This window comes from Gilbertella persicaria, assembly GCF_025201335.1.
Source record: "Gilbertella persicaria strain CBS 190.32 chromosome Unknown B0P05scaffold_10, whole genome shotgun sequence".
Lineage (NCBI taxonomy): Eukaryota > Fungi > Mucoromycota > Mucoromycetes > Mucorales > Choanephoraceae > Gilbertella > Gilbertella persicaria.
Genome location: NW_026251971.1, coordinates 207208 through 223096, shown reverse-complemented (window position 1 = coordinate 223096; position 15889 = coordinate 207208). Strand labels below are relative to the sequence as shown.

The following is a 15889-nucleotide window of genomic DNA, read 5'->3' as shown; positions in this document are numbered from 1 at the left end:
TCATCACAGAGCATCTCTTCCGTAAACCACATTACAGAAAAAATAGTCGTGTCAGATAATTAGCCCCGAAATAGTGTACTCCATTTATTTTTTCCAATGACGCTTCTCTTTTTTTTTTCCTCTTTTCTTTTTTTTTTTTTTTGTAATATATCAAGATAATGTCAGCAGAATTAGATCCATTTGAATGTCGATTAGAATTTATCGAGTTATTGCGTAGAGTCAACGCTTCACAACAATCTATACACAAAGCAGCTATTTACGCTATGCGACATCGAAAATTATCTGAGGATTTATACAGTTGTCTAGTGGAAGAACTTGAACAGGTAGAGTAAAAACACATATCTATGTGTGTGTATATATATGGAGAAGGAGAAGGGGGGATGGGTATTTGTATCCAACCAAAATTATACAATGTTTTTTGTTATAAATATATTTATATAAATACATATAAAATATCATTGTGTCTCCTTTTTTCTTATTGTAATTTGAATCGTTGTAATAATCATAATGTTGAATGTCTTTTTAGGCGACGTTAAATGCTCGTTTAAATATCATTTACGTGCTAGACGCCATTTTTTCAGCGAGTCAAAAGTCAAAATTCTCTGGTTATATCGATCTGACACGTCCTGATCTGCCTCGAATCATACACGCCGTGGTTGCCACTGAACCTCAAGGGGTAGTGAACATACCCAACACGCAAAAGGTAAAGACAGAGAAAAGAATAAGAAATTTATTGACACTATGATAGATCATCAGTAATTGGAAACGGAAAGAGTATTTTGAAGCGGACATTTTGGAAGAAGCCGAGAAACCTCTCCTGGAAAGCGCTTCAAGGTACTCTGTAGTTGCTTATTTCATATGAACTAACATCTGCACTAGTATCGATGCAGCACAAACGACTACAAAAGCTACAGACATTATGGCTAAAGATGATATCTTGAGAAGGATGGAAGAAGACAGAGAGCGAGTAAGTCAACAGCAAATTCAATATATGACTTATACTCTAGTTTAGCACAAGAGATCAAGAGAAGAAATCTGGATACGACCACCCGATGAAACAAAGGATGCAGAATTTGAAGAGTTTTGGAACTCTATAGACGTACTCGATCCTGAATACGATTATGAAATTATGATGGTTCAGAATATGCTCCGACTACCGAACTATGCTTGGCATGCCATGTTAAATCAAAGAACAAGCACCAACTAAATAAAAACTGATTTATTTAACCAAAAAGACGTTGCCACCAATGTCTCTTCTTATGAGACACCAATTTTTTTTTATGTTGGCTTTGGATTGTAGACGTCTTTTTAAGGGGTAAAATTTTGTTGAATTTTTGGCGTGGTGTCCATTCATCAAACAAAATACCAAATACACCAATCACAGGCATATGGTCACTTACACCCATCAAAGATTCATGCAGTACTGCATCGTAAGCATAGCAAACAGTAGTATCTCGCAAAAGTTGCTTGCTTTTTTTAAACGAAAAAAGTTTTGATTTTGTATTTGCTAGAGACATTCGTTTTGATAACTGGTCTGTGGAAGCATGATCGCACCAAAGAATACGGTCTGTCCAACTAGGCACGCGTTGCTTTTCAGAACTATCGTAGCACAAGATGGTATTAGGAAATTCAAGCAATGCAACCTTGGAATCTTGATGCATATCATTGCGTTTTTTTCCCTCTTCATCCTCGTCTTTTTTGGGTATAATATCAGGAGCAGAAGACATAAATCTTCTACTTAGGCTTCTCCTTTTAACAGAAGTGACAGACATGACTCTTTTATGATAAGAAGCAGCCTTTTTCATGTTTTCTTTTAGTTTGGAAGGTGTAGCCATGGCTGTGGGTAAAGACGAAGTAGATGAAGATCGGCCATGTTTCTTTTTCTGTTTATGCGTGCTGCCTACAATCACATTGTGATGTGAAAAATAAGTAGAAAGTGGATGGGTATGATTAAAAAGAGTACAGCTATCATCAGTCAAAAATTTCTGTCTTTCTTCAAGTTCTTTTGCTACGCCTGGAATAGAACTAGATGAGCCAACAATGATGGTGTCTAATTTGTAAGTAGGAGGAAAGTGAATAGGATGTTCCTGAAACAGACCAAGTAGGGAGCCTTCAGTTTTCCTTTCCTCAGTGAGTTGATCATATTCTAATAGAGTCTTATAAAAAAACAAATAAATAAATACAAAACACACGTTTATGTAAATTTACTTTGTAATTTCTATTTCGGACAGCTTCAAATACAAAGGAGCGTTCGGCGTTGATGCGATAGTTTGTATCACCAAACAAAAATACATGATCAAATTGGTCAATCACACAGGGATCTACGTTCATGTCATTTCATATAACTGCTTCTTTTTGAATCTTACTGGATTTTTTCTTTTTCTTATGCTTTAATGTCTTGAATTTAGGCATCTTAAGTTCATAAAGGATGCGATGTACATTTGCATTTCTTTCTGCCACATTTGTTTGATGCGCTATCATGGATAAGCGAAATTGCATATGTCACACTTTGATTACCTCTAAGATGACAGTTGATGAAAATAAAAGACTTAGATCCTATCAAGACAGAAACAGCGACAGCCCCTTTGTTTCTAAAAAAAAAAATAAAAAATAAGTTACTAATTTTAGATGACAGTTAAACAATTCTTTACCCAATCATGTTTGCCCAACCTGTCTTGATATGCTCAGACTGCACGTCTTTAATGAGATGAGCAACAGGCTGCCAAGCAAACACAGCAATATGTAATGCAGCCAAGGTTTCTGTCTTTAGTAACCTGTAATGGGAACCAAGGTATTCCGATAATCGCTTCTCCCAAACCTCTTTTGAAGGATAAAAAAGCGATTCAGAGATATCTCTTTCACACTCCTGGGTACCAATCACCAGTAAATGATACGGGTGAACGGCTGATTTATCTAGGGCATAAGAGGGTGCTGTTGTTGTCTCCAGTATTTCGTTTTTTGTCAGAAATGTAGACAAATCAATAGGCAATAATCGGCCATACATGTTCCAAGTGCCTATAAACACTTTCAGTCTGTCTGCATGTTTGCATAAGCTAGTTGCTTTGACTTGTTGCTGCATATAGAAAATAAGAAAAGAAAGAGAAAAGAAGAAGAGCAATGGTTAAAAAAGGAAAATTAAAAGGAGGATAGGTAACACTGATTGAAATCATTAATAATTATGGGCTCCTCCCAAATGGAGTTCTCTCTCTTTTTTTTTTTCTTCTTTCTGGGTTATTATTCCTTTTTTTTCTCCCTTTTTTTTTTTCTTCCTTTTTTTTCTTCGTATATATCACTTCTTTATATATATATATTGTACAGCCTTTCATCTTCTTTATTTTTCTATGCCTATTCGAGTTGCAAATACGATAGTCAGGAAACTATCGAAACAATTATACTACAATTATGGAAAGACAGTAGCGTCTCGAACGTATCTATTACTGCTCTTCTCTTTATCTTTTATAGCCTATTTTTCATTACCCATTGTCACTAAATATTGTCATAATATCATTACACCAACAATACAAAATAACATACCATTATCTCATTTATCGACGTCGCTGGATGCTCAATGCTGGCACGCCTCTGCCCACGTCCAGTTTAATAACTTTACAACCAGCCACCATCCACCTACACAATACCTAATCACTGAACAAATACGTCTATCACATCCAAATCAACCAGTGACATTTGAATTAATACAGCAAGCAAAACAAATTTATGAAAGTATCAGTACAACTATTGTTACCATGGCTGACAATGCTGCACCCGTCTCACTCGCTTCTATATGCTACAAGCACCACGGCCATTGTCTTGTGCACGCACCTCCTTTTGTTCAGTTTAGAGATGAAAACGATTGGCGATCGAAAACACGATTAGATCAGGCAAACACTCGTCACCAATATGAAATACACCCTTACTCGGTCTATTCGAATGCCACCTTTGATCACCAAGGTAGATTTGTCAAAGCAGATGCTGTCTTGTTGACTTTTGTTCTTAAACAAAACAAACAAGGCAATGCGATACGTATTTGGAATCAGTTGTTACAAGAAGTAAAAAACAAATACCATATTATTGATCTTCAACCCAGACCACCACAGATATCTTCTTCTATCTGGGCTGCTTCTTCGAGTAATACCGCGCATATGATTCAGTACAAGGTAAGAAAAAAAAGAAGAAGATTGCCTATTGACATTGTATAGTTCAACTTGTTTCCCTACGATATTTCATACAAGGCACAAGCTTCTATTGTAGCATACTTAATTATTTTTTATTTGGTCTCAATAGCATTTAACAAATCAAATCTTGTCAAGTCTGGTTATTCTTTTGGTTTGGCTGCTGTGTTCCTCTCTGTTGCTTGTTTTACGACAACCTATGGTATCATGGATAAACTAGGCATCTCGCTCAATCATGTTCCCTGGTATTTGCTATTGGTGGCTGTCAACATTGGTTGTTTAGAGAACATCTTTTTGCTGACAAACGCTGTTCTTTATGCTGGTTGTGACATGGTTGTCAATGAGAAAATTAGTCGAGGTATGCCTCAGAACATAAAAACATTCTATACTGATATCTATCTTTATAGGTTTACAAAGTGTTGGTGTGCCTATGACAGCCACATTGATTGCAGAATTGTTCATTTTGAATGTAGGCACTTACATGGAGACAGCCTTGATCAAAGAGTTCTGTATGTTTGCTCAGGTTGCCTTGATTGTGGATTTCATCCTTGAAGGAACTTTTGTGATTGCTGTCTTGTCTATTGATATTAAACGAGTTGAAGTAAGTTTAGCTCTATGTAAATGTATGGCTTATTTTCTTTCTCTTATATGTGTAGCTGGCAGATTTAGATGATCGCCAAATGTCAAAACGTCTTCATGAACTAGCCAATCATGAATTCAAGAAACAAGCACATCATTCTGATTTCTGCCCAATTCAAGACACACCTAATAAAGAAGACAGCAAGACATGCGCAGAATGCAAAGACTTCAAAACTCACCGAGTAATCAATGCTTTTATGGTAATATTAAATCACCACTTTGCATCACTGACATCTATATCTATAGTTGTGCTTAATTTTACTTGTCTTGTCCTTATTCTGTACAAAAGAATACCATCACCATTTACATGTTCCTTCCTCAGCACCATTAATCACTGAAATCGAACCTATGCAACACCATGATTCGTTTGTTTACCAACCTGATCTTAACCAACTCTCAGATCAATTCTGGTCTACAGTCAATCCCGAAAAAGACACAACCTGGCTTCAGATCCAACCTGCTCATCTCTTCATCTATAGTTCAGATATCATGCGTGTTCAGCACCATGTAGATCAATTACAACATCTTTACCAACTCAAATCCATGGATATTCATTACAAACCTGACTATCACCCTTCACTTTTTCGCATGTTTGTATTGTCTGTGATTCAGCGTGCTTTAGTGATATTGTTGAGCATTAATATACCTGTCTTGATCTTATGGTTAGTGATGATTGCCATCATTACCTGGATGACGCCCAAGTGGCGTAAGGAATGGTTAGTGCCATTGATGATTCAGTGCTTTAACCAGTCTATGTTGGCCTTGATTCGATGGTTCTGTATTTTGATGCAGTTCTCAAAACGTGCCTATTATTTCTATATGAAAGGACAAACATTGGGTATTAGTAAAGAGTATGATGCAGACGGTATTCATCGCGGTGCAATTACTGCCCAAAACATCTTTAATCAGCAACAGTATCGTTCCAATGTCAAGAAGATTCAAGTTCATACCTTGACACATCAACACACAACAGATATTCAAGACTTGAATGCCAATGCGAAACAAAACTTGGTGTCCTGTGGTCAAGATGGACGAATTATGCTATGGGATATAGACCATGCTCACCCTACTTGGTTAGCTCGTCTTGATAAACTCTATCCTGCTCGAGGTGGTCTTCTTCAGGCTACTTTGAACCCAGACCATCATGCTAAAAAGAAACCTCATCACAGCAAGCATCAACGAAAAAGAAGAACCAGTCGTCCTATCATGTTATCTAAACAATTGTCAAAAGCCCGTTGTGTTAAAATAGATCAAGGCAACCGTTGGGTTGCTGCAGGTTATGATGATGGCTTGATTCGTATCTGGAATGTCAATACAGGCACGCTTGTTCGAGAAATGGACATTCATCCTCATACGGTGGAAGTGCATCAGGAATCAGAAGAGACAGGGCTTCGCCGTCGATTCCATCATGAACCTACCTTGAGCCAAAAGAAGATTGACCGTATCTTGTGTGTGCAATTCATTGGAGCTATTGCTGAATTTTGTCACCCAAGGATTGCTGAAGCTGCTGCTCATTATAGTGCTACTGATATTGAAGTATCACAAAACTTTATTGTTTCTGCACACAAGAGCGGGTGGTTACATGAATGGGACATTTTGTCGGGTGAATGCATTCAAACAGTCAAGACGGGTCACACAAAAGACATTACACAGCTGCATGTTGTGGACTCCAAAGCCCCTCATCGCAAACTTGGTGTAACATGGGTATTTACTGCTTCAAAAGATGGTACAGTCAAATGTTGGGAACGTCGTTTGATCACCAAAAAGACAGACGATGCGCTTGAAGAACCGTCTCAACAAACAAGTACGCTTTGGCATTTAGTCTATACAATCAAGCAAACAAGTGCCGTTACTTCCATAGCAACTGAAATACCTGTAGGCGGTATGGGCGTCTTGGTCACAGGATGTGCCGATGGTGCTGTAAAGGTGTGGAATTTCGAAACGGGTGAATCTATCTGCTTCTTATCGTTGGGTAAAGTGCCTACACTTTCTTCTTCTGTCTCTAGTACAGCTTCCGTTGTTTCAGACTTGACTGCGCGTGATAGAAACAGTGTAGGCGGTCCTATCCGCCAATTTGCTCGATTCTCTCATCATATAGGTGATGCACCGAGTGAATATTCTTCTTCCGATGGTGATGATGAGGAAGACAGGCGCTCTTCAGCCTCTTCTAGTGATTCGCATTCAGTGTCGCTTGGATCTCCATCGGATCACCGAGGATCCATTTATCAGGTGGTAGTGACACGTTATTGTGAAGTAGAGAACGGACCAGGCCTTTGTCGTGACTGTGATACTTGTTTTGGTAACGGCTTCTTGGTTGCCTCCAGTGGTATGGATAATAAGGTCCATGCTTGGCGTTTAGAGCGTTCAGACAATGGCCATGAAGGACCTTGTACACTATGCACAAAGGACTATCATCGTAAACAATACAAGCATCGTAAGGCGTCTATCAACAGCAACGAAGACGCAACAGCTGACGGATTATTGATGCATACATCTGCTACCGTCGTTGGCAGAACACGCAAACGAGCCTCGTCTTCGCATACGGCTATCAAGAAGAGAACTTTTCAGAGTCGACCTTCTCCTGTGGTGATAAGTAGTCATGATAGTATGGATACGCTTGAGTTACTGGATATTGAACAATTAGCAGGCGATACCAACATTGCTTTGGAACCTACCTTCTTGGGACACATTGATCAACCTGCTGGTCGTGGTCTTGTCTTTTGTGATAAAATCTTGGCTGGTGTACGTCGCTGTCGTCGTCGTCGCCGTCGTGACAAGTCACAGCAAGGTGAATGGGAAGTCTGGTTTGCTTCCTTACAGTATTACGATCCATCTGACTTGACAGAAGAACATGAAACACATCGCTCAAAAATACCTATTGAAACCTTTAGTCTTGATGATAACACACACATGGTTCAATCAAAACAAGAGAAAGAAGAAGATCAACACAAGACTTTACAAGCATTGAAAGGGACTTTGTTGGGCTTGTTTACATCTTCCTCAAGCCATGATGAGACGAAAATGGGCTTAAAATACAAGCACATTCATGCACATCTATCTGACAGTTCTGATGAAGACACCAAGAAAGATCAAGAGGAAGATGATTTTCTTTTAGACGATGATAGTTTAGAAGCAAGTGAAAACTTGCCATTCTCTGCTATTCGCCATATTATTTCGCTGGATGGGTCTGGACTTGCGTGTGATTTTGGTAATTTCATTAAGCTGGTGTATCTTGACAAGCCCAGTTTGACAGAAAAAGAGCGTCTAAAACAAACAAGAGAAACCATGGAAGACATTGGATTAAATGGGCAGCAGATTATTGATCAAATTGTAGCAGAAGATGAGAGTATGGATTTAGGCTGCCAATGTGATGATCATTCTACTTGCTCTCCAACCAACAGAGGCAATAATGGATGTTGTGGTGGTGTCAATAAAGAAAAAAACGGAGGAAAATGTTGTGGTGGCAATGTGAAGCAAAAGCAGCAAGAAAAAAGACAGCAAAAACTCTTGTTTAAGAAGCCAATGCCTGCTACTTGTGGCGGTATTGCAGAGTGTTCCTTAAAGAACAATTGTTCTCGGGCTTCAGAATGTGCTTCTGCAAATCAAACGGTAACTTCACATTCATCCTTCAGTAATTGGCTTTAAAGCATGATACCCCCGTTTTTTAATTAAAAAGAAAGAAAAAGAACAAGAAAAAAGAACAAGAAAAAGAACAAGAAAAAAGAACAAGAAAAAAGAACAAGAAATAATTGTTCTTATCGTCTTTAAAAAAATCATGCAACATTTTGATATTATCTTGTGTAACTTTTTTTAATTGAAAACATGGTTTTTTGACTGAATTCAATCTTAGCATTATTCGAAGAGCATAGACACTAAAAAATGATTTTACGTACATTGTTTTCACTTATTGATGGGACACTTTCTGTAATAAAATGGAACAGAAATAAATTAAAAATTGAAACATTTTTTTCTAAATGTCAGATTGATCCAATGCAGATCTGATCCAACCGATATGAGGTGAGATCACTTCTAGGTATTTCTAACAAAAAGAAAGGAAGTCTACTAAGATTAGAGAATCGACTTGATTTAAGTATTATCTTCAAATCTGCATTCAAAGTTCATTGTACACTGTAATTGATGCACCGAAATCATGCGAGAAAAATATACTATACCATTTGATACTTCTGGGTTCAGTGATAGCAGCTATGAATGCAATAAGCGATAGAGGTCCTGTAGGAGGAAGGTAGAGTATTTCAAACACTAGCATTTTGTTTCTTCTACTCTTTGCTTCTCCTAACCTTTTAAAATTGCTTATGTGATCTAAAGTGCACAAAGCTCTTAAAAATGTTCCAAAAATACATTAAGCAAAGTTGTAGCGTTCTACATGGCGCATCTAATGGTGTATAAAAATACAGTAGACCTGCTACAAAAGTGCTGCGAAAAGGTCAAAAAACGTATTTTTTGCTTTGTAGTGATAGCGTGCACTTTTCATATGTCCTTGTTAAAACTAGCACTTGGAGCTTATTTTGGTACATTATACAGACACTTTTTACTATACACTACTATAGTAGAAGTTGCTTCTATCTCTGTTGAGCGGTGGATTTTTGATTTTGAGCAAGGGTATCTTACTACACCTCAACAAACAAGTAGTTTTGTCATTATTTTCTTATCAAATGTGTCATAAAGTTGCTTGTTGCACATCAAATAGTACCCAGTAAAATAGTATTATGTATAAACTGGTATGTTGAGCTGTGTAAATCTATTTTGAGTAAGTATTCCTTTTTTACATTTATAAAATAGAGTATATTTATATTAAGGAAAAAGAGGTTTCTAGCAGATATAGAGATAACATCCAAGGAAATAGTCTGAAAGACATGCAGCAATAAGAAGGAAATGCTACAAGTTAGGTGTACAAATTTGTATTAATACCTGGGCCTTTTCTCAGAACAATATATGGCTAATTTCATTAACTTATTGAACCTTTTAAACTAAATATATCTCGACTACAGAAAAGTGGGTGAAAGCATGATAGTATACGGTGGTTAACTACTATATTTGATGCGTTTGCTAAAGGCAATTTGTCGTATATCAACAACATAAAGTTTCTCAATATCTTGACATTGTTCGTAAGCAAACATTTCCTTTGATTTGGGCCTATCAAATGCCTCTTTAACATGATGCTTTATGTCGATAAACAGTCCAGTATTACGTGGGTTACTTATTCATGTGACAGAGATACCAGACAAATACATGTTTTGACATTGAAGACACCAATTCATGCAAATCTTGTTCTTTTCTTAGACAACATCAATGTAGCATAAAGCCTGTTTATTCGGGAATAAACAAGCTAGGTATCCACAAACCATGTTTACTAACATATGAGATACCTTTGGATTCAATTTGGACCAGAAAATGCGACATGTCCAAAATGACCAAAATATGCGTTTCGACCAGGGTATTACTCATGAAAATCGTTAGTTTGACAACCTTCTATCTTATTTTTGATGCTACAAGACGAGAAATAGAGCTATCGACAAGCTTAGATACCCAAAATGTGCGTCAAAAGCTATAGTTTTTGGTGAATGTAGTTGCTTGCTGATTATACTATGAAAATAATGAACTATGAGCGAAAAACCCTAGAGCATGTCTGTTCATTTACAAAATATTCTGCTAACAACAGCTCAATTATTCTTACATCAATAAAATTAGAAAGCAAGGATCTACAACTTTTATCACTGCACCAAAGCCATAAAACTGCGTTTTTATGTAGTTCTCAGCAAAGGTTCGATTTTTTTAATGATTTTATTTGCTGCACGTATTAGTGGTCTTGAGAGGGACCCACTAAAAGAGGTGCTCGACAATCATTTATTATAAGAGGTTAAAAGAAACAAAAAGGGTACTACAATTTCAAAAGTACAAAGGAAAAAAGAGCAGCTGTTACGAGGAAAAACTTCTCAAGGTGAAAGGTCATTCTCAGCGGCTATTCGCTTAATTTGATATCGAGTGCTGTGAAGAACAGAGAGATAATGGAATGGTTGGTTCTGCATGGTATGAGCCCAATGGGCCTTCCAGATCTCAGAGAGACCGATCAAGTTTACCATGGCTATTGAAAGAGGATAGTTTGTTTGAGCCCGAATCCGAGAAAAATTGAACGATGCAAGTGCATCTGAAACTAGATCCAGAGAGGCGCCTGGCCATAAAAACTCTCTGATCAAGGCATCCCAGAACGAAAATTTTTTGGGGGCAAAAGAAATGATACATCGTTTCCTAATCACCACACAAAATGCAGGCAGCAGTAGGGAAGCGAGCAGGAAAAACCTTGGATAGAAGTAAGCGAGTGGGAATCTTGTGAGTCAGAAGTCGATACATCACATTTCTCTGCAATGTTGTGATAGGTATGCGCCAAAAGTACTTCCCAGCCGCAGAAGAAACTTCTTGCCGGGCAATGATATCAGACAAGGCAGCTTGTGTGATGACCTTACGGAAAGTATGGCCACCATTTTTGAGAGCAACAAAATTTACGTTGTCAAATGGCAGTTTCAGTGTACGCACAAAGGAAAAGAAACCAAGAGACCGCTAGATTGCAGGAATATGCACAGGATTGTATAAGTCTAATGAAGTACGAACAAGGCATTGACCAAAAAATGGTTCCAGGTGACAACGAATTTGATTCATTGCTTGAAGATATTTCCTAACACTACGCCGAATATCCAAGGGAAAAGAAGAAGCCGGTATTGATGCCAGATAGTGACTCTGTAAATAGTACTCATACAGATAGGAAGCTGCTACTGTACGTAACTTGAGAGGCAAGTTAAAATTGTTGAATGGTAGAACAATGGAGCGTAAGAGCAGTAAAAGACATTTGATAAGATTTGACATGTATATATACTGTTTCCTGGGAACAGCATCGATTGTCTGGCAGCACATGGTGATAGTGTTACTGGCCAACTGCCTTAAATGGCCTGACTGCGAACGAGGAAAGAGCAGACCCAAGAGCAGATGTTCAGTCTGGAGCAAAGCACGGGTATGTGCTGCTAGAAAATCTTGTACCAGAGAACTTTCAGCTTGAGGACACAAAAAAGGATGAAGCCAATGGTAATACAGTGATTTCTGCTGAGAAAACAAGTCAAGAATGCCAAGGCCACCATGCCACTTTGGTGCAGTCATCGTTTGCCAGCTAATGCGAGGAAAGATTTGCCGGTTGACAAAAGAAGTAATGACAGTTCGAATGGTATTAAGGATTGCTTGAGTGGTAGGGATCACCCGCAAAATATACCAGCATTTAGACAATAAAAGTGAGCTGGCAACTGTAGCTCTACCAACAACAGAAAGATTGCGTGAGGCATGAATATCCGCCAGTTGAGACAGTGATCGAGTGAGGGACGAAAAAAAGTGAGCGCGCTGGTCCAAGGATTGGATAAGGGGAAAACCTAAATAGATAATGGGTTCAGCATCTGTACGGCACCATATCTTAGGAATGTCAATGGCTTGTAGAGTAGTCAGCCATTTGTCATCTAGATTGTGACCAGAGAGAGAGATTGCTCGCACTTTATGGTAGTTCATCTTGGCATTGGATGCTTTACTGTAGGCCTGTAAGTGAAATTGCATTCTACGGAGATCACGAATGTTACGAAGGAAAACTAAAATGCCATCAGCATAGCTAAGCAATTTGATAGCAGGTAAGGTGATAGCTTGACTAAAATCATTATGATTGAAGCGATAGCCAGAAAATTGAGTGTCATTCAATATCGACTGGAGAAGTGTCTCTAAGGTAAAATTGTACAAAATACAAGAGAGTGGGTCACCTTGTTTGAGGCCTCGGCGCTTTGGAACTAACTGCTTAGAGAGCCAACCATTGATGTTGATACAAATGGAATTATCTCTAAACAAGGTAATAGTGCTGGCAACCAGGGTCTTTGGAAAACCAAAGTGTAACAACACTTGCTTGAGATAGTCAAGGTTGACACGATCATAGGCCTTTTCTTGGTCTAAAAGAATGCCAAGATCCTTGTCTGATCGGCGGTAGTTTGTTGCTGCATTTTCCATGATCATTTGGGTGAGCAAGCCATGTTCAGCAATATATCTACCAGGCATAAAGCCTAGCTGATGTCTGCTGATAAGTATAACAGCTACTGTCATAGTCCTGTGGTTGATTATCCGAGTGAAGATCTTGTTATCTGTATTCACCAACTGGATAGGACGATAGTTCTCTGCCTGCGTTAAATCACCTTTCTTAGACAAAAGAGTCATAAGTGATAGCAGCCATGATTTCAGGAATAAAGAATGAGCTAAGGCATCATTATATACTTGTAGAACCAGCTGCCTTAAACAAGGAACATAAAGTAAAATACCTAGAATTTCGTATGGCAAACCATCGCTACCAGGACTACTCTGACGAGGTGAGCGTCTACTTGCTTTCGATATCTCCAGCCAAGTGATAGGACTTTCAAGGGTAGATGCTTGCTCTTTAGTAAGTCGTTGGCTGTTGGTACGTTGTAAAAGCGTATTGACATCGGAGGATTGGACCTTGTCAGGACGATATAGCGCCTTATAGAAGGCAACCATCACCTTTGTTTTCCCTTCTGTATTAGTAACCAATCGTCTAGAATTGGGATCAAAGAGCTTTGGTATTGTTCGCTGTGTAGACCTATCTTGTGCAAGTTTTTTTGAGAAGACCAGGAGATCGTTCACCTTTTTCTCGCCAAAATCTGCCTGCTTTGAGATGTTCTATTTCGGCAGATTCATCCTGCAAAATAGTAATCATTTTTTCAACCTTTGGCAAAAGAGATGATAAAATAGATGTATTTTTATGATCTCGTAAAATTTTGTTGCGTTTGGATTGAAGCTTTTTCAGAGATTTGGATCGCCAGTTGTTACGCTCGATCTGGAAGGATCGAGTAAAAACTTTAACTTGTTCTTTCAATTCATCCCAAATAGTTTGAACTGAAGGGCAATCAGGATCCAAACGGTTGATGCTATCCATGTATTGCTCAATATGTGTTGTCAAACCTTTTCTATATGCAGATAGTCGAGCAAGATTAGGATTACCTTTCCAAGGACCAGGTCCAGCTGGAGTGTGTACCAGTTGATAGTTGATAGAAAGAAAGGCATGGTCAGTCCAACTGTAGTTGACAAAATTTTGAGTCTTAGAAATTACATTGTCAGTATGAGGTAGAGTGCAAAATTTATAGTCAATATGTGTGCGACTACCAGTGGTACTGACAAATGTATGAAGAGGATCACTTTGAAAACAATCTTGGAATGAAGTAAGAAGTAGATCATTCCAGCACGTATCAATGTTGGATTTACGGTAAATGTCATAGTTGAAATCGCCAGCAATAATAATAGGCAAAGACGTTGACCGTAAATGTGACATTAATGGTTGATTGGAAGATAATGTGCGAAAGAATGTGGATCGACTACTACGATAAGCAGGAGCATAAATATTGAGGATATACATAAAAGGAATGAAGGGTTCAGAGGCATGAGCGATAGACGCTAAGAGAAAGCGGCCATTGGTAGAATTGATGGTGGGATGTGCTGTAATTTTGTAGTGAGATTTTAAGGAAACAATGCCACAGTGTTCTGTCCAAAGACTAGATTTATTCTGGAACTTGAGATTGAGCTGTTTCTGTATATTAAGTGTAGATGCGTGTGTCTCTTGTAAGTATAGAATGTCATATTTAGTTAAACGTAGAAAGCGGACGAATAAGAACTGTTTGTAAAGATCTATAGTTTTGGTAAGACCACGACAATTAAGTTTGGAAACTTGCATAGAGCCTTTAGGCATAGATTATCTTATTGAAAATTAAGAGAGGTACCTGTGTTATGATTTGGTACCACTCTTTGTCTCTCATCTTCATGATTAAGTTTAACCTTTTTACGCCCTGGATAAGCTTTTCTAAATCCAATGTTTCTTGGGTTGGATTATTGCTTGGAATATTTGGGAGATATTCATCATCCTCTCCGTCTGATTCAATGATTTCTACTTCATTATCTCCTTGCTCTTTCATTTCATGGACCATCGATTCAGACTCAACTAATGGAGTGTCATTGGAGAGAGTTTAAATAGTCTCTGTTGCTATTTGACTGAGAGGAACGGTAGTCAATGCGGCAGGAGAGACAGTTTGCTTAGGCTTCACACTTTGTGACAGTTTCTCATTAGGCGGATTGGGGCCTGTTCTATTAGTCTTGTTTTTTTGTGATTCCAATACGCTTATTAGGAGGGTGGCCTGATCCATGATTACGACGAGGACAATCACAGCTGATATGACCACGCTCATTACAGTTATAACAACGACGAGTATTAATGAGTTCCATGTAGTCTGCTCTACAATGGTCGGATTTCTGACAAAAACGACAAAACTGGGGCATTTCATCCCACGTAAGCAGAAGTTCACAATCAGATCCAGACCAATCTACTACTCGACTAAGTTGCTCAGGCTCATTCTTGTGAGGATTGTTCAGATCAAGGACGACATATCCCTGGCCAAAAAATACAGCACCATCTATCTGAAATCCCAGATCCAGGACTTCATCAAAATGGGAAAAGCAATTTTTTATTTGCTCGCGGAGAGTTGAAGGATGGATGAGGGGGAGTCGCTCAACCTTAACTCGAGCAATTTTGGCGTTTTGGGGCAAGCTGCGGTAGTCTTTGATAATCGCATTATCTTCCATCTGCAAACCGGAGTTGACAAATTTATTGTACACTTCTGATTTGCTATCCCAGCATGTTTCAATAAAGCGTCTCTGCAAATACTTGCGCTCAACAAGTAAAGTGCCAAAGAAATAATACTCTTCATTTGTATTGAGTAATCCAAGAAACTGTTTAAGGCCATTTATATAACGAATATTAGTAATATCAATCAAAACACTATCTTTTTCTAAACCGACAATATAAGGCGTAATGGTGCCTGAAGAAAGAGTGTTGGTACTAGCATACTTTGACTTGGAAGAACTAGAAGTGCGTGCAAATGAAGCAGTGGCAGCCAATGGTGACGACTGGTTAGCAGACACAATAGTTTTAGCCGCTACTTGCGACCAAGTTCTGGGTGAATCATTGATTTTACGACGCCCTT

The 15889-nt window shown here is 38.4% G+C and overlaps 3 protein-coding genes across 3 annotated transcripts; 2 read left to right on the top strand and 1 right to left on the bottom strand.

Annotated features, from left to right (window-relative positions):
- The first annotated feature begins 134 nt into the window (after positions 1 to 134).
- On the top strand, positions 135 to 1216 carry B0P05DRAFT_532900 (CTD kinase subunit gamma CTK3-domain-containing protein). The gene is made up of 5 exons (XM_051577146.1): positions 135 to 323; positions 527 to 703; positions 749 to 834; positions 880 to 967; positions 1013 to 1216. The coding sequence occupies exons 1-5, from the start codon at positions 159 to 161 to the stop codon at positions 1205 to 1207; spliced, it is 711 nt and encodes a 236-aa protein (XP_051437028.1). The 5' UTR covers positions 135 to 158; the 3' UTR covers positions 1208 to 1216.
- B0P05DRAFT_532898 (Endonuclease/exonuclease/phosphatase) lies at positions 1217 to 3141 on the bottom strand (the record flags this gene model as incomplete). Its single annotated transcript, XM_051577145.1, has 5 exons — positions 2652 to 3141; positions 2518 to 2591; positions 2367 to 2474; positions 2209 to 2321; positions 1217 to 2156 (listed from the first exon to the last, which is right to left on the bottom strand). Coding segments are annotated over exons 1-5 (1217 nt in total), but the record flags the coding sequence as incomplete, so codon positions are not given.
- A 200-nt stretch (positions 3142 to 3341) lies between these two features.
- Positions 3342 to 8456, top strand: B0P05DRAFT_585132 (uncharacterized protein; the record flags this gene model as incomplete). Its single annotated transcript, XM_051582412.1, has 5 exons — positions 3342 to 4157; positions 4200 to 4530; positions 4580 to 4773; positions 4829 to 5011; positions 5058 to 8456. 5 exons carry the CDS (start codon positions 3342 to 3344, stop codon positions 8454 to 8456), a joined length of 4923 nt encoding a protein of 1640 aa, XP_051437026.1.
- Between the last annotated feature and the right edge of the window lie 7433 nt (positions 8457 to 15889).